Source organism: Triplophysa dalaica, chromosome 4, assembly GCF_015846415.1.
Source record: "Triplophysa dalaica isolate WHDGS20190420 chromosome 4, ASM1584641v1, whole genome shotgun sequence".
NCBI classification, from domain to species: Eukaryota; Metazoa; Chordata; class Actinopteri; order Cypriniformes; family Nemacheilidae; genus Triplophysa; species Triplophysa dalaica.
In genome coordinates this window covers 5,500,455-5,521,191 of record NC_079545.1, presented here as the reverse complement: position 1 = coordinate 5,521,191, position 20,737 = coordinate 5,500,455, and the positions used below count along the sequence as shown (strand labels likewise).

Here is a 20,737-nt window from a genome sequence, read left to right as displayed (position 1 = left end):
AAAAGTATTATAGTAGCTTTATATAAGTTAAAGGTGGTAAAACCTAAATTTAGTTTAGGTTAAAATATTTAAACTTTCACATCATATTTAAACTACATAAGCGCGAACTCCCTCGTTGTGAATAGTTATTACTCCATTCCACCAGACGGCGCTACTGCGCCTCTTGAGGGACAAGAGAGCACAGCGGTAGAAATCAAGCCACATACAACCATGGCAGCGCTCTGTCGTAGAGTGATTCTTCCCCATCTGTCAAAGACGAGAGAGAGCAGGTAAACGTGTCAAGTTCTTTCTTTAAGAATATACCATAATAACAGCGCGGTCTGTACGTGTACACAACTGCAATGCTAAACTATATACCCCACAATCCAGAAAGTCTGGCGAGCCAGTCCAACAGGGTAAAGTGACAAGTATATCTTGAGTCAAGCCGCAGATGATCTCTCGACCACACAAATCTCAAGGCCAAGCTACACAAATATCGCTGACCTAGAGAGCTTCTGTGTCATATTTGTTGCACTGAATTTGACAAATTATATGTCTTTATACAGAATTATTCTCTGTATTGCTATGAAATGTCACAATCAAAATAAGGTGACAAAAAAATAGAAGAATTTATATCAAACGTGAACAATTCTTGTATAACGTTACAGTTTTCTGCTTCGAAGTGCCTGGGGTATCAGATGGAGTTCTCAGAGGTCATTCTCAAAAGGTCAGTGAGACAACATTTTTTGCAAAAGTATACATTTTATCTTCAAAATCACATTCGTTCCTATAGGGATATTTAACAGTTGGTCAAATTTATGCAACCCACGCAACGTAGATAAACGCCACGAGATGTCACTGTTTCATCACTGAATTATACTGACACGCTTAAACCACTTCTTGAAATGTGACATGCTCCACTGTTGTCAGACAAAGTTGGTTAAAGCCGAGCTGACACTACAGGACTGTGATACTACTTGATTTGCTTTGGCGCTTACACTACACAACAAGTTTTCTTGCATCCTTCATCTTGTTGTAGCAGCACGCACACTACACAACACAAGTCAGACACAGTGCGCTTACAACAAGGACCAACTGCGAAAACACCTCCCACATCTTGAACACTTCTAGTTTGATGGCATAAACGCTCCAACAACTCATTTGCCATCCAATGGAATGGAGTGTTTGTGTTTTCAATATTCTATTATACAGACTTGCTGCTTTAGGGTAGTTTAAAATAGCTTCATGTCTGTTATACCAGCAATTTAACATGCTCTGTAATGTTATTGAATACATGCCAGCAGTTTTTAATTCCTCCACGCAATAATTTGACGCAACAAGATCACTTGACGATAATATCAAACAGGTTTGAAAATATTGTAGCGTCTGGAAAAGCTTGAGACTAGAAGTTAGCTGGATGTGGGAAGTGTTTTCCCTGTTGGTCACATCTGCTCCTCGACCAAGGTCTTGTTGTTAGTGCACTTTGTCTGTGTTGTGTAGTGTAAGTGAGAGTGCTTCTACAAGAAGATGGAGGATGACAAGAAACCTTGTTGTGTAGTGTAAACGCCACAGCAATTCAAGTAGTCTCAGTGCCGTAGTGTCAGCTCGGCTTTTATTCTCATGGATTGCCCGTCAAGTTCAGATAGGGTCAAACTGTCCCGCTCACAGATGTCGTAACTGCACCGTCTGGCTGCAAAATACAGCCATTTAAAATAAAAGTAGTTATGTTTTGTGTTGGAATAAATGTTATGTTGTGGTTTATGTGTACATTTCTTCTGTGAAGGGATAAATCGCCCAAACATAAAAATGATTGCATCATTTACTCATATCATTTCAACTTGTATGACTTTCTTCTGAAAAAGACAAAAGATGTTTTGAAGAACTTTGGTTACCAAACAAAATTACCCCCATATATTTTAATGCTATTTACCACTTTTTTTATATATCATTTTTTGTGTTCAACAGAAGAAGCATACATGTCTGAATGACATGAGGGTAAATAAATGATGATGTCTGAATGACATGAGGGTGAATAAATGATGACATAATTTTTGTGTGAATCCCTTCAATTAATAGTAATTTATAATAAATAAACTAAATTAATATTTTTTCCCCTGATATTAGGCTTTCCCAGCCTACAGGCCCGAATACGGCCTCTTCCTCTCCTCATTGCTACAGCAGGGGGATATTTTGGGTACAACCAATATGGACAATACAAAGATCAACAGCTGGAGAAGATAGGCAGTGAAGTGCCACCCCGGATTGCCAATGAAGTGCAGGTAGCATCAACTTTTGGTAATCTGAGCTATATAGGTGCTTGTTACCCCTATTTCCTCTGTTGTATTTTTTATACACAGCACACTATTACATTCGAGTGAATTCCAGACACAAACTGTTTAACACGCACGAGACATTGTTGCGAAACATTTTCATCGCAGAGGCTTTGTCTTCCATGTTCACAACCTTTTACCCCACATTCTAAATTTAGCTCAGAAGGCTATGTGCCTTTGAACCTTATGCAATGCTTCGAGTTAGGTTGGGACACTGATGGTATCGCTGTGCTAAATGTCCTTGATGTCTCTGGATATTGAGGTGTTTTGTGTAGCCCATACTCAAACAATATGAGTATGTGTGCATACTAATGTAATGATGGGTGTAAACATATTATAATGAACACTATGGTTTCATTTTCATGCTATCTCTTCTAAATTGTTTGTCAACTTGCTGTTTTTCAATTGAGCCTTGTGCCCATTGGTTGTGTTTGAGCGTTCATGTGTGCGGTGGCCAGTTGACAGGATTGCAGATCCTACAAACATCAATGAAAAGTTAAAGCATACAGTATCTGCCCTGTGGGTGACTTAATTTGTGCAATCTGGCAACCATTAGCCAATGCCCAGTTTCACTGTAAAGGCGGCGTTGAGGATCTCAAGGCAATAAACAAGAGGTAAGCGATCTCGAGCCGGTCTGTATTCTCTCATAAGCCGCGTTGATCTCCACTACATTGTTTGTTTGCGGCTGGGGTTGCTGAATAAAGACATCGCGAAAATGATGAGTCCATTCACCACAACTTTCCGAGGGTTCTCCTTCACGGTCAGTAGCGTTGTTTCCGGGGAATTGTAAATATTTTGCGGGCAGCAGGGAAGCGCTAGTAATATGCAGGAGAACGAGATGTTGGATGTCTATGGATTCGGTTGTTTAGTCTGACGTCACGCACCATCATATATGGAAGGTCATGTACTGTTTCCGGGTCACAACGCTCAGTAAAGATGCTGTAGGTAAACCACAAAAATGCTAATATACGCTCATGGCGAGCTGTAAAATGATCGGAAAGCCACGATCATAACATTTATCTTCGTAACAAAATCGTACATGGCCAGTCAATGATTTTTATTTTTTTAAATAATTTATTCAATTATTGATGCATGCAGACTGTAGTGTATAATATTAATAAATGCTCCGCATACATATGCGATGTGAGTAAACCGTGCTCTTTCCCTACTGTTTAAACTGTAGCCCCCTTGAAATGAACAGATGCTTGGACCCGGAAACGGTATTTCTTACGTCATACGTCACAACCGAATTGGCCTATCCACTAATCAGACCTCTTTGGAAATACTTCTTAGATGAAGTTGAAAAACTATGCATATGATTTGACATTTTATTGATTTGCGCTTATTGGTAAAAGATACTTAAAATGAAATATAACAACACATTCCTCAAACGATAACAATCACTGTGATTATATTATAATTGTTAGCAAAACAACCATTTTTATCATTTTAACCATTATGCAGCATGATGAAGACGAAAATGTGACTAAGTTTGTATTGACTAAAACGAGACGAAAATGCATAGACATTTAGTCGACTTAAACTTGACTCAACAAACATTTAGTGACTGTAGAGGCTTTGTTGAGGTTGACTAAAGTCTAGTATATTGGGACAATATGGGATATTCTTTCGTGTGGCCTAAAAGGATGGGGTAAACGTTCTGGCTTCTTAAGCTTAACATGGCCAGCTTGTTTAGGAAAGTTTTTTATAAAGTAACACTTATTATTATTAAGTCTTACTATTCCTGTTATTGACCACTCTCCCGAATAGCACGCCCACGTGTCATCCACCGAGCGAAAGAACATGCCCACACACTAGTGTGAGAGAAAGAGCACGCCCACACGTCAACCAGCCAGCGTGGGAAAGCGCACGACCATAAATGGCGCTTCACTTGGCTGATGAAAGTTTAGCTGTGTTTGTTTGCTCAATGCATTTCGGTGATGAATGTTATATAAACGGTGGAATAAACACTGAATTTGGAGATCATTTGAAACTGATAGATGCTGCGGTCCCAGCACTAAAAGATGAACCACACACGGTAAGTCAACTAAGTCATGTTTGGGTTTTGTTGGCAGTCGGCGGATACGTGCATAATGTAAACAACACAAAGGGATAATGCGATGATGTATTATGGGCTCGTGCTGTAGTTTGGTCCCCCATGCCTGCCTGAAGCAGCTTGTCTCTTTCCGGAAATAATTGTACAGCTCTTTCTCTCTTTTATAAATTTGATCAAACTTAATAAATAATTTGAAGATACGAAGTGTGCAGTACTACTATATAGGTACTCAAGATTAAAATGAGATTTGCAGAAACTGCGTGTGTTACCCCATCTTTAATGATGCCTAGCTCAGTTTGATATTTGTGTGTCAGAATCACCTGAGCATGTCCAGAGGTTCTCGTATGATGCCACTGCCGTTTGATTGGCTGGTTCTGTTCGAGGGTTATCATATCGATTTATTATGGTCATATAAGAGATAAAGATCAACCTCCAACGTGGAGCTGCTGTCTGATGGTCATTCAGTATGACCTGTGAATGACCGTCTCACCGATATTTACACAGACTTCTGTTATAATGCAGCCATAGTCAGATGTCAAGACCTCACAACGTGAACTTTATGACTTTACACATGCCACGAGGACATTTCTGTAATAACAAAACATTAAGCTACGAGTAAACAAAAAGAGACCAACACTTCATACACACAGCGGTCCTAACTAAGCACTGATTTTTAAAGGAGGCAGACTTTCACTTGAGAAATGATGCACAGTAATCATAGTGTTTGGGTTTTATTTGGAATAACCATATATTTACTGTGGTCTCAGCGCAATAACCATAGTTTAAGCTTGAAATTTGTAGGAAATCTGTGATAAAACAAGTGGTAGCCTAACACAAATGGTAACTGATAAACCAAATAACATGATAACTAGACAAACTTTACTATTTCTGTATTAAAACCACGATTAATTTAGTAAGGGAGCAAGTGCTTTTACATAATGCATATTAAGCATAGCCTACAGATGCTGTATATTTGCGAATGTTCCTGTAGTCGACTATCTACACAGTTAACACCGTTTTTTGTTCAAAATCACTATTAATGGACCGATTTTTGGTAGTTGTGCAATAAATAGGGAATACGTCTGGCTGCTTGAGACCACGGCGTGCGCTCTTTGTGTAGGTGGTCCCGTTTTCCAGAATATTCCGACACATAGAATCGCCTTTGTTATATACCAACTGGCATTATACGGAAAAATAGTATCAATGAGGTTCTGATATCCTATTTCTTTCCCGAACCAAACCTGACGCGATATTTTTATCCGCGTCGGTAAGGTTTTGATACAAGTTCTGTTTCTCAAGCTCGTGATGTTTGGAAAGAACATTTTCCCACTTTCCTTTTCTGTATTCAATTGATTTCAGATGCCGGGTTGGTAAACACCGTTTCAAAACAATGGCTAAATGGGAATTATGATGGTCGGAGCAAACCAGAAAAGGAATCGGTCTCTGTATGTTGTAAGACTAGCAGTCGCTATTGTGACAGAAGTACAGTGATGTGATGAAAACATGCGCGTTTTGTATCGCGTCCGTTTGATTCTGTCCGTTATATTTCTCCGCATTTAATACACCTCGTAGCTTTCACAGTATGTGTTGGTTAGTTATGTGTGTGTGTATAAGGAGTGGAATAGGCACGTTGACAGCTAAAGTCATTAAATAGGAAGTTAAACCATTACTCACTGCTCTGGCTAATGTTTAATGCTGACGTCACACGCGCTTAAAAGACATCAATATGTGAGTAAGCTCAGTAGAGACCGTGAGCCTTCCGTTGTGTCTTTGCACTGGTAAGTTTCTTGTTTTTCATATAGTTTTTTATCTATAATGGTACATGTTTTTAGTTAAATGTGAATGTAGTATGACCATGAATAATATAAATCTCATGACTTTATTTAAATTATTGTAGATTTTCTTTTATCAACAGATCGATGTCGATTTTGTCGATTAAGATGGACCTTTTCTAAAACAGAAAATGTTATTTATACAAGTCAACGGATGTGTATAGACAGGAAGGTTAACTTCCTTCCTGTTTCGTAGAAAGTTCTTGTGATTTATCATAAGTATGTTTTTTTTTTGTGGGGGCTTCCACGTATGAATAGCCTATTGTTTATATACACTAATTTTGAATAGTGGTTTTGAACCAAAGTTCTTGAATGAATTTTAGTAAACAACATGTAATCTTTTTAGCACATTTTTTTCAAATCAGTCACTCATGTTTGCAGAAAATAATTTTGAGATCATAAAATAATAATTATTATATGATCACAAAATTGCTGAATTATTGTTCATTTGAGATAAGGATGTAAGGGGGATGGGAGCAAAGAGGAAATTCATGATCTACTGAGTACATGCTGACAGGATTGTCAGTTTTCAAACTCCTCCCTCTCCCCCCTCCTTTTCATATCGCCGCCTTCTAGCAGCACCTGGTCTTGAATTCATCAGCGGCTCAGAAGGTGGATCCATCCTCCAACTGTCCAATCGCAGTTCAGCGGGGGCGGTCTGTGAGCTTTGCAGCGGAAAACCACCAGGAAGGGAGTGCAAGAGAGAGGGCTAAAGCTTGATGCGCAATATTCCCCCCACAGTGATCATGTGTGAGGGAAGTCTGAAGCAGCAGCAGGGGCCAGCGGGGAGCGTTGCGAGGAAATGGTGAGATGCTGCAGGACTTTGCACAGCTCTCCTTGCTACAATCTCCACAGAGTCAGGGTTGATGTGCGGCGTTTCCGCCAGCTGGGCTCCTCGTCGGGAGCGACAGGGGAGCCCGCAAACGGCGCCAACCAAGCCAGCACGGGAGGCCCTGGAGCCCCGGGGGCGCCTTCTCAGCTCAGCCAGAGGAGCCGATTCAGGTACCGGCAGAGAGAGCTTGCGTGGTGTTACGACCTAGTTCAGGCTGAGCATGTGTGTATAACAGGTGAATTTGGCTACAGTGGAGCTACGGAGAGTGTGTGTGTGAGTGCAAGCTAGATTTAGAACAATTGTTGATAGTGCTCTCAGAGAGGACATTTGAGGATCAACAGGGCTGAAAAGTGGGCGAGGGAGAGAGAAAGGGCAAGCGATAGGGGATTACGAAGACCTTGTGTGAACTGTGGGCTCGGAGAGATTTGTTTCAGTTGATTGGATTTTGCCACCCTGTAGAGGCACAATCGCTGTGCAGGGACGGTTACGGACCACTGAGTTTGTGCGATGGGACCTGGCTCCCCGTTCTGGCTGTCCCACAAAGCAGTGCCACTGTTTGTTCTTATTGTAGGGCAACATTAAGTTTATCTAGGGCAGAATTGCAAGTTGGCCAGCGATAGCATGATTTGTTTTTTGTCCAATGCAGGCTGCACTTCCTGGCAGAGCTCTACTCAGAGCAGATGCTGTTCCTCCCATGTAAGAGAAGTGCTAATGTTAAGGGAGGCTCATATTCAGCCCGTGATTGGCCAATGTGTGTCTGCAATGAAAAAACAAGGGGGGCTGTACAGGAGAGATAGAGATTGGTTGATAATGCTTGGAGTCTAAATCCAAACAGTTTGTTTTTGTATTGGATGTTACTGTCATCCTTCACGGCGTGAATCGCAGTTGAACTGCAAGGCTCTATTCATCTGCACTTGATGGGTTGGGGGAGGGGAACTAATGCTTTAAATTGTATTGAATGATAACCTGACAACTGAAAGCTGTCGTTAAAGCCGATGTCCATTGTGTCAAGCCCTTGAGATGCACACTTAAGAATATAAATTCCTGTTAAAAGGAGGTTATATAACAGTGTCCTGGAGTGTTAAAGGTTATAGTGGATACTTGCAGAATAAATTATTTTGCTTATGTATGTCATTGTTAATGTTGTTTTTATTATAGTTGAGCTGCCACACACGGGCCATCCAAATCGTGTGTTGGGTTACGTAAGCAGTGTTATTGGCTCTATAGACCCAAAATATTAGTGAAATAACATTTTCTGAATGTTGCTAGAGTTTTCAGTGGATTCAATGAGGATTGCTATGAGGTACAAAGATGTTCTGAATGCATTTCAGCATTTTTGTTCAGGTTGTTGTCAGGGCATAGATTATTGTGGTCACTAACGCTTCTGTAGTATTAGGTTGCGATATAATTACACTTTTTTTATAGGGCTACTCGATTATGACAAAAGTCATAATCATGATTATTTTGGCCAATGTGAGATCCCGATTATTTGACACGGTTACTCACTAACCTTTAAAACAACATAGAACATTTTTAAAACACTTTTAAACCGTGAATTCAACTGAAAGATAAATGTAAATAAATATTTATAAATAAATATTTGCACAGCTGAACCACTATAAAGGGAAGGTGTGCGCTCTGAATTTGTACCACAAGAAAATAGAGGATCCTTGCAAAATGGAATGTGGCACAACAATCTTTTTACCTCGATTATTTCATTTTTGTAATTGTTGATGGCCAAAATTGACGATAATGATTATTTTCGAGGAATTGCACAGCCCCACTTTTTTACATGATATTAAGAAACATTCAGTATAAGCAATAGCAATGATCCCTCAATAATAAAAACATTTTTATCTGCAGGGGATGGTCAGTCCAATTTGAATATTTATATTAACAGCAATAAAAAAGTTATACATTTCCCTGATAAAGGCCGCCCTATCAGATGCCAGTACAATAGCGCCCAATTGATAAATGTAGTTAAAGGTTGTAAAGATAATTTTATTATGTTGCCCCAGCAACTGTTGACAATATTGCCTGCTGTTGAATTCATGCCATAACCTTTAACTTTAATGCACTCTTGAGGCATAACGCTTTATGTCTTGTCTAGTCTACACTCTGAGATACATTAATGTTAATGTAAAAACATCAAATTAAAGCTCCAGTGTATGAAATTTAGCTGCATCTAGTGAGCGCACCCCACCCTTTCAAAGCATACGGTGGCTGACAAAGTGCTAAGATCTCGTCACGTTTCGCTTCTTTGCCGAAAGGAGATTCGATTTTTTTCATTTTTTAAGCTCTTTATACACGTCTGAACACAGTTGTGTATATTTTATTGCATTTTTGTCGATAGAAAAAATTACAAACTGCAACATTGCAACTATAAAATGACAACAAACTCATGTGATACAGATGTGACAGTTTAACGCAAACACACTAAGTCATCCTTGTCCACAGGTCAGTGCAGGTTTTCATCCAGATTAGTGTGGACATGGCATTATATCCTATAGATAGACATTCATAGTTGCAACCTGGGATGGTTCCTCTCATCCCCCATTGTGTTTTGTCATCACTTTCAGGGGCAAATATGACCCAGTTTACTGACACACTAAAGCTAATAATCAGCTCTTAGTGTCATTCTCAATAAAAGGAACCCAGTTCAAGCAAGATGATGCATCTTGTTGACAACCAGAGAAGAGGTGCAATATTATTTTTATACTCTGTTCTATTCATCTGAAGGTTGCAGTTGTTTGATATGTAATGGTATCGCCCCTGTACCAAAAATAGTAGTACTAAAAATAGCGGATAAAAAAAAAATGATAGCAGATGTCTGTCATGGGTGCAGTAAGTCTGTTTAAACTCTGCGGTATGATTGTAAGAAAGCGTGCAGGCTTCTACTGAATAAATAGTTTCGTAAAAAAAAAACTTTTGATTATATTTCTGTTAAGAACATAAGACTGCTTCAGTTAACAAACCATTTCAAGTGCATTAGGCAGGTGACACTAAATCTGAAATGAGACTTATGGTGTTAAGCTGGTGAAAGCGGCATAGAGAAAATGAAAACGGAAGGGCTGAAGAGGGCCAGGAACAAATCAGGGCAGGTGTCAGTGTCTGTGACCCTGAGGTTAAGTTTATGGTGGAGAACTGCCTTTCCTGACTCTTCCTTTTTACTTATCTTCTGCTATTTCAAGTGTCTGCTGTTTATTCTATGTTTCTCTATGGGTGGCTTTGTGTTTGGTCTTTGGTATGTGTGAGTGGGCTGTGTGTATGATTTTGCATGTTTTATGAACCCTCCTTCATATTTTCTGCCATCTTATCAAAATGGCCCTATTCTGTTGTTATAGGGTGAATCTCTCAAAAACATGCCCAGGTTATACTTTTGAAGCCTTCTTTTAGGAACAATTTGTGTTTTTCTGTATTAATTTAATTCTATGCATTTTTCCTAATTCTTAGTCTTAAAATGCATTCAGAAATTTTACATCTCAAAAAACCTGAATCCGTCCTCCATTGTTTGGATAAATGTAAAGTCCTACCCAGTGGGAGACTCTAGTTGGGAAAATATTTTGTTTTTAGACCATAGATGCAGAAAATCATACTATATGTATAAAAGTTGCATAGCGTAGGCTATTACATGGGTAAGAGAAATGTAATTCTCTACATTTGAGGTGGTCCCCCTCAGAATTTACAGCTGGGACTCTGCCCCCCGCAGTCCACCCCAATTTTAGCTGTGGTCCTGCCCCAAACTCACACAATTGGTGCTATGGATGCACAATCACATGAAGCATCGTTTGAAAGTGCCACAGAGTTCAACTTGACTATTCACACAAATAACTTCTTCAAAATTTGATTCGTTTTAATTAGACATGTTGGAAAAAAGGCAATATTCTGCTTCATTTCTTCCAAGCAAAGTATAATTTCTTTCTAATGTTCTGGTAATATGACCTGCGCATATTCTTGACAGTATTTGTGACATTCAACCCATAGTGAGGGTATCTGGGAATACCTCTTTTTACATATTTTAGTTTTGTACTATGTATTTTGTGCACCGTTGTGCATAACGGCTGTGTTGTGCAGGTTGCAGTTCCCACAACTGGCCTTGCGTCGACGTCTAGGCCAGCTGAGCTGCATGTCCCGGCCCACTACCCGCCTTCGCTCATGGCCTCTGTCCTTCCTCTACTACATCCTGCCCTTCGGAGCACTGAAACCTCTCGCCAAAGTGGGCTGGAGGCCCACAAGCAGAGTAAGTACAGGTGGAAATGTCACAGAGCTCGAATACCTCCAACTGTGTGTATTTGTTTGCAATAACTCACTATCCAGAGACATCAGTATCCATCAGTGTTTCATTTTCTTTCGGCTTTTTAATTCACCATACCCACTCCACTGGGTGTTAACAGGTGTGAAGGGTGATGCTTATTGATGTGACAGTATGTCGGTGATGAGAGAAATATTATAAGAAGCATCCAAGATCAGCTCCCTTTATTCATAACCCAGATAAGTCTAGGTCCAAACTGATGTGAGGTCAGCAAAAAAGGAATGCTATCAGCAGATGGCTGGTTGCATATGGACACGCTGAGCTCTGTGCTCTGTTTGGACTCGTGAAAAGAGCCATTATCCCATGGAGCTCTGCTGAACTAAGGAATACATTGTGCCCAGATCCAGTCCAGGGCACAGTGCCGAGTGGTTCTGACAAGACTATTGTTCAGCTCGCACAGAAAATCCGCAGTCAACCCATTCCGATGCTCGAGCAGATACCGTATCTCCAGTGGAAGTCAGAAAGCTGAAGCAGACAAGCAGAGAAAACAAATTGTTAATGTAGAATTCTAACAAATGACAAAGTCTTCTGGTGGGGCTATACAATCTCAGTCTATGTAGATTTTTATCTTTTTCTTATAAACTTATAATAATAAAGGAGTTACTCTTGCACCCCCTAAAAAAACATGAGATACAACTCATTTTTAAGTAGTAATTTGTATCTCTTTAAAATAGCTTTTTCAATGAATTAGTCAATAATTGATGATAAAGCAACACTTTGTAGTTTGTAGTCCTTAAACTAATGTCTCTAAAATTATTTCAGTGGTAGAAGAATTCTTAACCGGACAAATTTTACTGCGCTGCTTCCTGAGCAGCCTCATAGCGGTTACAACCACACTCTGTAAGTTCTCTGTTCGGTCTGTACACAGAGCCCCGCCCATCTCCTACTTGCGGAAGAGTGCGATATGGTTTCCAAACGTCATTTTCTGCATTTCACTGCATTTAACGGTTCCCTAAACTTAGTTAATTTATTCATGTGTATTGTGCTGACCACGGGGAAGCGTATACAGCGACATTATTTGCAACACTGGTAACAGACAATTGTGCTGGCAATTGCTGCAACCACATGACTGTGAGCCGAAGTGTCACTTTAAATTAACCATTTTCTATAAAATTTATGGGAAAAATGATATCTCTTTGACATGAATATAAGTCATCAAGGTTCTGATGATTCACCATTTTGAGCTATTCTAGTTTTTGTAATATAAGTTTTTGAGAATGAAAAATGGCTTAGAAGTCCTTGCCGGCTTAGGCAAAAATATATCTCCCTAGGGTTCTTCTTTATCGACCGGTGTTGGGTAAGTATCTCTGAAAAAGTAATAACTGGTTATTAATTATATATTCAATAGCGTTATTAGACTACTGTACAAATTACTCTCTCCAAAAAGTATTTAATTACTTATTACTAATTACTTTCTATATCATATATACCTTGATTAATTAAGTGATTTAAGGATATACATGAAACGGCTCTTTTTATTCATTCAAATACATAATATAAAACTACATAAAGTAGTAGTATTAACTTATCAAATAATTACTAATGTGAGAAGTATACATTAAACCAAGGATTTTAAAGTAAGACTTTGAATTTTTATGACAATTCCACTATTGCACTCACATATATTACATAAAATTACATAAAAAAATAAGAGTAATCCCTTACTTAAATCTTTTAATGGAAAAGTAATTACAATACAGCAACTAAGTACTTAGCAACTAGTTACACCAAAAACTGATCTCGACTGAAAGATGACGACACTTGCAAAACACCAATGTTGTGGGAGTAAAATTCCCAGGAAACATACAAACTGATTAAATGTATACCGTGAAAGTATCGCAAATCGCTTCGTATAAAAACTGCCAAATGTTGTACATGCAAACACCTTTCTGCTTGTTAAACCCATTACTACTATCTACAACCCACTATCCTGTAAGAGTTTCCGTATTTAGCTTCCTGTATGTCAGCTAAGATTGAAGCTTACAACAGTAATCCACTTACAGTGAACACTCAAGCTAGTTCTTGTCCTGTATCTCAGCCATATGATCACTCTATGCCAACATCAATGATGATCTGCAGGCTAAACTGATCAAAACACTCCTCACAATGAAACGAAGAAATCCAAACGGTGCAGCTCATGCTGCATGGGCTGAATATATATATCACATTACATTTCATTTTTACCTTCCCTGGAATGTTTTTAGAAATAGTCAAAGATGCAATAACATTATCTGCTACTGTCCGAAACTATGGAAAGGGTCTGTAAAATTCAGGTTATTTTTTGCTCGAGCGATTTTGTCAAATTTAGGAAATTTCACTTATTAATAGTTCATAATAGAGATGCACGGATATATAGGCCAATAATCTGTATCGGTCGATAAATGAAAAATTTCACACTATTGGGTATAGTTCAGAAAGTTATGAAATATGAATTTACTCTTCAGAATCGATATTGGCTGAAATCACAGCTGAATAATAGTCTATCGGAATCTGGAGAAATTTTGTATCCGCGCTTTTCTAGTTTATACGAGTGATGGTTTATCATTTTTTGCATTTTGTTGAAGTGTTCTGTTGCACTTTCCAAGTAAGGCATCAGAAATCCGAACTTTGTTTGTTGAATAAAACCAATTTTGTAATGGTTGTTTCCTTGCTCATTGTTTGTGGATGTAGGTTACGATCTACAAAACCATACCCACGAGATTGCTCTCCAGAGCCTGGGGTCGGTTAAACCAGGTGGAACTGCCCACTTGGTTACGGAAGCCAATCTACAGTTTGTACATATGGACATTTGGAGTCAACATGAAAGAAGCGGCTGTGGAAGATCTACAGCTATACAGAAACCTGGGAGAGTTTTTCAGACGTAAACTCAAACCTCAGGCCAGACCAGTTTGTGACTCGCATTGCGTGGTGAGTCAAAACGCTGTAGATAACCATGTTGTTTAAGGGATGGGCACTCTACTCTTGTTTAATTCATTTCCTTGTGTATTTTAATATGGGATATCTGAAGTTTGTTTTATTCCTACCTGTGGATTTTTAGGGAATACATTTTACTTTGTCACTCCATAGATCAGCCCAGCTGATGGCAAGATCCTTCATTTCGGTCGTGTAAAGAACTGTGAAGTGGAGCAGGTGAAAGGGGTGACCTACTCACTGCAGACGTTCCTTGGGCCACTCACCTGGACTGAAAATCTCCTCAACAACAGAAGTAGGTCCATTATACCAACGGTATCATCCCTGTTACTGCAGAACAACCTTCTGCTAAAATGACTAAAATGCAGAATTATTCATGCTAGGCCAGTACTTCTAAAGAAACACTGCTACTGCAAATACACATTCTTCTTCAGAGTGGCGACAAACACAGTCCTGCACTCTGATTTTATTGAGACTAAACGCAAAACTGTCGTTGTGTAAATGAACATCCAAAATGCATAGGTTTTCACGTTTAAGTGCAAAACGATGATTCGTAAACGCCCACTTAACTGACTTCTTCTTTTTTTCCCCACTGTCGCCACCATACAAACAGATTTATTTTCAAAATACTTCCCTAACACTTCTCATCTGTCATTGGTTGACAAAACAGACAGTCCCAAACTCATACCATTGGTTCACACAGGGTTGCACTGGTTGGGTCACTCAAACCAACAAAGCAATGTTTTCTGGTGATAATGGTGGTGTTATGCTTTGACTCTTTGGATGAATCATAATTCACAAAATTGAACTTGTATGTCTTGTGTCCTGTTAAGATGAGGACGACCCAAGCTCGTTCCAGGACACCCTGGTCACTAAGGAGGGAAATGAGTTGTTTCACTGTGTAGTATATCTTGCTCCAGGAGACTACCACTGCTTCCACTCGCCTACAGACTGGAGAGTGGCACACAGACGACATTTCCCAGGTCAGTGTCTCTCTATAATGACATCTTTCTCTTTGTGTGTGTGTTATTGTGCTTGGTTTAAATAGATTTATCACCAGGGTCTTGTATGCTTAAGTGTCTTTTCTAATCTGATGGCGACTAAGCAGTGAATGAAACTATCATGGGTTACATAACAAAATGACAGTTTATACACTGATGTACGTTTGTGTTTCAGGTTCTCTGATGTCAGTAAATCCAGGAATTGCACGTTGGATTAAGGAACTTTTCTGTCACAATGAGCGCGTTGTCTTGAGTGGAGATTGGACACATGGCTTCTTTTCACTCACAGCTGTAGGGGCCACCAATGTGGGATCTATTCGCATATATTTTGACAAGGTTAGAACATCTCTCTTTAATTTTTTAGTATCCATTTATTCTTTTAGTATTTCCTTTGAATGCACACAGTGCTTTGCAGCAGAAACAGGTCTACAACTAGTATCAGTTCTGAGCCTATTTATTGCTCCGTGTCACGCTAACCTCAGCAGAAACCATGGTGAAAAGCACTAAATCTATTTGACAGCACAATCTTTTACAAGGCTATTGAGAAACTATACATTTTGACATTGACTTTAATGCATTTGTCAGATGCTTTTATCCAAAGCGTCTTGCATTGCATTGTATGTGCAATCCATGGGATCGAACTCATGACCTTGGTGTTGCTAGCGCCTTGCTCTTACCTCTGGGCTTTTTGTAGGTTCTATTTGCAGTTACCTAGCAAATAAAAAGCACTTTCTAATCTATGAGAGGAAGTGAATGTTGATGATTGTAGTCTGCTCTGTAGTTTATAAAACTGTTAGTTCCAGTACTTCACTCTGATTGGTCAGTAGCTCCGCTGCTCCCTTCAATTCTGTGTAGCTGTGCAGTACCTTTAGCAACATAAATGAAACATTCTGTTTCTGTTGACAGTCTGTGTCACTTGCCCTAGTGCTTCGAAAGGGAGGGGTGGAGTTAGCTGTTGGTTGTAATTTGTAACCTCACCGGTAGATGCCGCTAAAATCTATACATTGCCCCTTTAAGTAATTTTACTTCATGAAAGTTGGATTTCTTGGCTTTAATATTAGTATTGAGTGGTAAATGTTTTATAAAAGCAATAAGGTACTCAAGGCTAGTGTTGTATCATGGGAAAACTCTGCTTTACGGTGTTCCTAACAACACTCTTTAGCTCTGTTTAAGATGCAGCACAGCCTCTTTTATCGTATTGTGTATTTATGGTCTAAATTATGTAAATATGAGTGTAAATATCGCTTTTTCTAAGTAATGAGACTTTGTAGTGGTCAAGTATGTATTACTTCTGAAAGCCCCTTTTCCAAAGAAAAATTTCGTAATATGTAGCCATTAAAATTGGTTTGATTAATTTGTTTGGAGATTTGTCTTTTTGGTTTGACTTTGAAGACGTAAACAACGCTGGTAGAAAAACGTCCTGTTTTAGTTTAACACGGCAAACCATTTAGACAAAATATGATCAACAGAAGATTTATAACCAAATCAAATTATTAAACAAATATCTTTAAGATTCAATTATACGGTCAAGTCAAAGATTATTTAGACACCAGATATAATGTTTAATCTTTTTTTTACTGCTGGGTGCAGGACACTGTTGTTCATTTATGTAAGTGAGGATAGCAAAATAAAGTAAACTCTGGAAATTATACCTAAAAAGTTCTTAAAGCATTTAAAATGTATACAAATTTGAGACCAAAAATGATTCAGACACTTTGACATGACCATGTTTTGCTTTTTTATTGTTACCCCACAGACTGAACAAAATTTAACATTGCATGGTAATTACTTGCTCTTAATTGGTATTATCTAATTGTGTACTTACATTTAACAGCTAACAGCTATTCAACCTAATTGTTTTGTGAGACACTAACAGAAGGATGGCCAAAACTGCCTTGAGAGGAAAGGTAGTCAAATTCTACAAGGAGGGCATTTTAATCAGAACTATATTGAATAAACTGTGAAAATGTGAGAAATGTTGAAGGTATCTGAATACATTTTGGTTTAACTGTATATGTGAGATTAAGAAAATGTTAACAGACCTGAAATGTTAATGCACATCTCTTGAGCTCAAGCCTTTATTGTATGAACAATGTGAGGTTTGAGATTAATTTAAAGGGAAAGTTTGCCCAAAAATGATAATTCTGTCATCATTTACTTCACATCAAACCAATATACATTTTTGTGCTCCTTTGTGTTAAGCCATCAAGAGATTTAAAACAACCTGAGGGTGAGTAAATGATGACAGAATTCTTATTTTTGGGTGAACAATATCTCTTAAATAGAATACAACAACAAATGAATACGTTATGTCCAAACATCAGTTATCACAGAAACCAGATGAATTGTTGTATAGAAAATCACAATCACTAGTGTATGATAATTTCATAAAACACACTATAAAAATTTACATTTTAAGCTACAACAATTTAGCCTAGTTCCTAATGGGAGAGAGGAGGAGCTAATTGATGAAAGTGCACTAGACGGTATGAGGGTTGTGTAACAAAGTTTGTTAATAGGTTCGGCGACTGCACAAATGGATTGAGTAGATTGGTGGTGGTCACCTGTTTGTTGCGTTGTGACTAAATGATTGTATTTGTAACGCCCACGGACAGCTACGTCCATTCACGCAAGTACAACTTCTATCGACATGAATGAAGACTGGCAAAAAGATAAAAAAAATCTGAAATATCCAATAGGAAATAAAATCGTATACTGCTGTATTGTGTTTCTACAGCTGAAAACTTGGTATATTTCTTTAAGGATACAATCACATTAAACCACCAAAAGACTGTAGAATTTTACAGAATTCACTAAATTGCATTTGTTGGCTACATAAGCGCAAAATTTTGGAGTTTAGTTTAATTTTAAAGGATTTAAAAATGGATTACATCCCAAAAAGTAGAAAGGATCAGCGATAACACTATCATTTTTTTCCTCTTCAGGAGTTACGCACCAACAACCCTCGCTACAACAAAGGATCCTACAATGACTTCAGTTACATATCCAACAACAACCAAGAAGGCATTTCCATGAGGAAAGGAGAACACTTGGGCGAGTTCAACCTGGGCTCCACTATCGTCCTGTTGTTTGAAGCCCCACGGAATTTCACCTTCAATTTGCAATCGGGCCAGAAGATCCGCTATGGAGAACCTCTCGGGACAATGTGACGTTGAGGAGAGGGTTGCGGAAGTTGATGGACACGCTGATCTGAGTGCAGATGCTTTCAGGGTCTCAAAAACTAATACACTGACATTTACAGAGGTGTACTCTGTTTAAACTGAGATACATGTGTGCTCATGTGTACTCACTCAAACCAACACGGTTGTATTGTTGCCATTGGGATCTCCCAGTTGCATTGAAGGTTAAATGTTTGTTTCTGTATTTTTTTTGTCAAATACTGAAACTTCATCCAGCTTTTAGTAAACTTTCGGTCAGTTTTTTCTGTTTGCCCATATTGCCTTCGGCTGGAGTCATCCAGGAATTGTACAGTTGATTTGCAAGCATTGTGACGCACCTTTCACACATATAAAAAGAGGGAATGTATGTACAAGAGACTATGATTCTCTGGTTTATCAAAGGCGCTCGCCTCTATCTTTCATAAAGTTTTTTTCCGTCCAACTTTTTTTCTTCATATGGTGGGAGCAATTTTGAGAAAATCATTACTAGTTTCACTCGCGTTGAGAGTTCTGGAAGAGTCAGAAATCAGTCATCATTGCCATCGTTCTGTGATGTTGAAATATGCCTTTGCTTGTTGGTCTAGCGATAAATTGGGAGATAAATGTTGAGTATTATTATGTTTTTATCTAAATTTGATCAGTGCCAAAAAACTTGATATGTTTTTACTAACATGTTTTGCCCTTTTGATGTGAATTCTCTTGTGATCTTTGGGCTTTCAAGTTTTGTTCTCGGAGATCTGTTTGTATTTTTCTTTGTTTTATTAACAAGCATCGAGCAAGTTCAACAGACTCTAGGATAAAGAGACGCTTAATTCCCCCGGTCTGGCCCACACGTGAAGATAAGAGGAAGAATTCCTATACCAGAAGTTTGGATCTCTGGACACAATTTGGGCTGTCAATATATTAACAAATCAATCACTGAGCTTTTTTGTGCACCGGTCTATACATTTTTTCTTTAAAAAGATAAGGAAAAAGTGTTATTGCATTTGTTTAACTTGGACATTAATGACACCCTAGTACAGAGTGCAAGAAACCTTGTTAATAAATTTTGGAGATAATTTCAAATGTTGTGTTTTTTTACATGAATAAACATTTAAAATCTAGTACTTTCTTACTTTTTTTCTCAAGTTTTTTTACTCAAATATTTTATTAGAGTAAAAAGTACTAGAATTTTTATATAGCTGAGTAATAGAGGTGAAAATAAAACTTGAACATTTCATACATGTATTTGAGCAAGAAGTTTGATACTATGCTTAAGAGTAGCAAAGTAACATTTTTCTTAAGTAAAAAACTGATAAAGTACTGATACTAGAAAAATGTACTTACTATAAAAAGACTTGGTAACACTTCATTTTACGGTGCCCTTGTTACACGTTACGTGTATTTACTATAGTATTTTACTATACAATATGCCAAATTACATGAAACTACAACCTAATCCTAACCCTATAGTAAGTACATGTAATTTATTATTACTCAGTACTTAAATGTATAATAACACTGTACCACGGGCACTGTAAAATAAAGTGTGACCCAAAAGACTTCACTTTCCACCTCTGTGAGTGCCGAATTTAATAATAAGAGTTGTGTTTGACCAGGAAAATGTATCACAAAAGCAGATTTCCTTTTTATTTTGCAAATATACATTTCTTAACTGTTCAACGAAGTAAAATAAGCAGTGAAATGTTAATACACATATGTTGTGATGGATGAGGTGAGGGTAGCCTGACTAATGTATTTGGGTGAAGAAATTTGTCATTGTGTAACTATGATTTATAATCTCAGGGGGGTGTGGATTAAAATGTCAGAGACTGTAAAAGGATTGTTCCAGAAGCTAAACTGTTGAGTAGGGACAACCAGGAAAGTTCTGGGCTGTGTAAGTGAGGGGGCAGGGTGAAAAGGGGTCACCTATTGGTCTTAGGCCCTGTGTTGCCAGATTGGGTGAGTTCCTGCTCCATTGGGCTTCTTTTGAACGGGTAAAACCGAAAAACAAAATGCACAATTAGTTTGCCTTTTCTTTGCTTTTATTAGTCAAGTTATTTCAAAACGTTTTAAAATAATGTGTAATGCAGTCATAAACACATTATTCCTTAACACAGCCCCTATTGGATAAGTTTAAACAATCAGGTCTGTGATAGGGAGACCTCACCTGTCAATCAATCTACAGTTGAGCTCATGTGATGGCTCGTGAGTGACGGGGTTTTGGCGAGATAAAGGACCAGATTTTGTATATTGAAGCGATCGAGGAGAGTAACTCAAATCTCACAACGTGGTTTACACATGTGGTGACAGACGACTCGAAGACT

The 20,737-nt window shown here is 38.4% G+C and overlaps 1 protein-coding gene across 6 annotated transcripts; it reads left to right on the top strand.

Moving 5' to 3' along the window:
• Positions 1–187: 187 nt before the first annotated feature.
• pisd (phosphatidylserine decarboxylase) lies at positions 188–19,534 on the top strand. 6 transcript variants are annotated; one of them, XM_056745305.1, is made up of 8 exons: positions 188–269; positions 648–706; positions 2,104–2,258; positions 14,012–14,248; positions 14,408–14,546; positions 15,085–15,234; positions 15,428–15,588; positions 18,198–19,534. In XM_056745305.1, the coding sequence occupies exons 1-8, from the start codon at positions 211–213 to the stop codon at positions 18,420–18,422; spliced, it is 1,185 nt and encodes a 394-aa protein (XP_056601283.1). In that variant the 5' UTR covers positions 188–210; the 3' UTR covers positions 18,423–19,534. The 6 variants fall into 6 exon arrangements, with proteins under 6 accessions (XP_056601283.1, XP_056601287.1, XP_056601286.1 ...); XM_056745303.1 differs by lacking the exons at positions 188–269; positions 648–706; positions 2,104–2,258 and adding exons at positions 6,054–6,143; positions 6,774–7,199; positions 11,104–11,269; XM_056745304.1 differs by lacking the exons at positions 188–269; positions 648–706; positions 2,104–2,258 and adding exons at positions 6,128–6,143; positions 6,777–7,199; positions 11,104–11,269.
• The last annotated feature ends 1,203 nt before the right edge of the window (positions 19,535–20,737 follow it).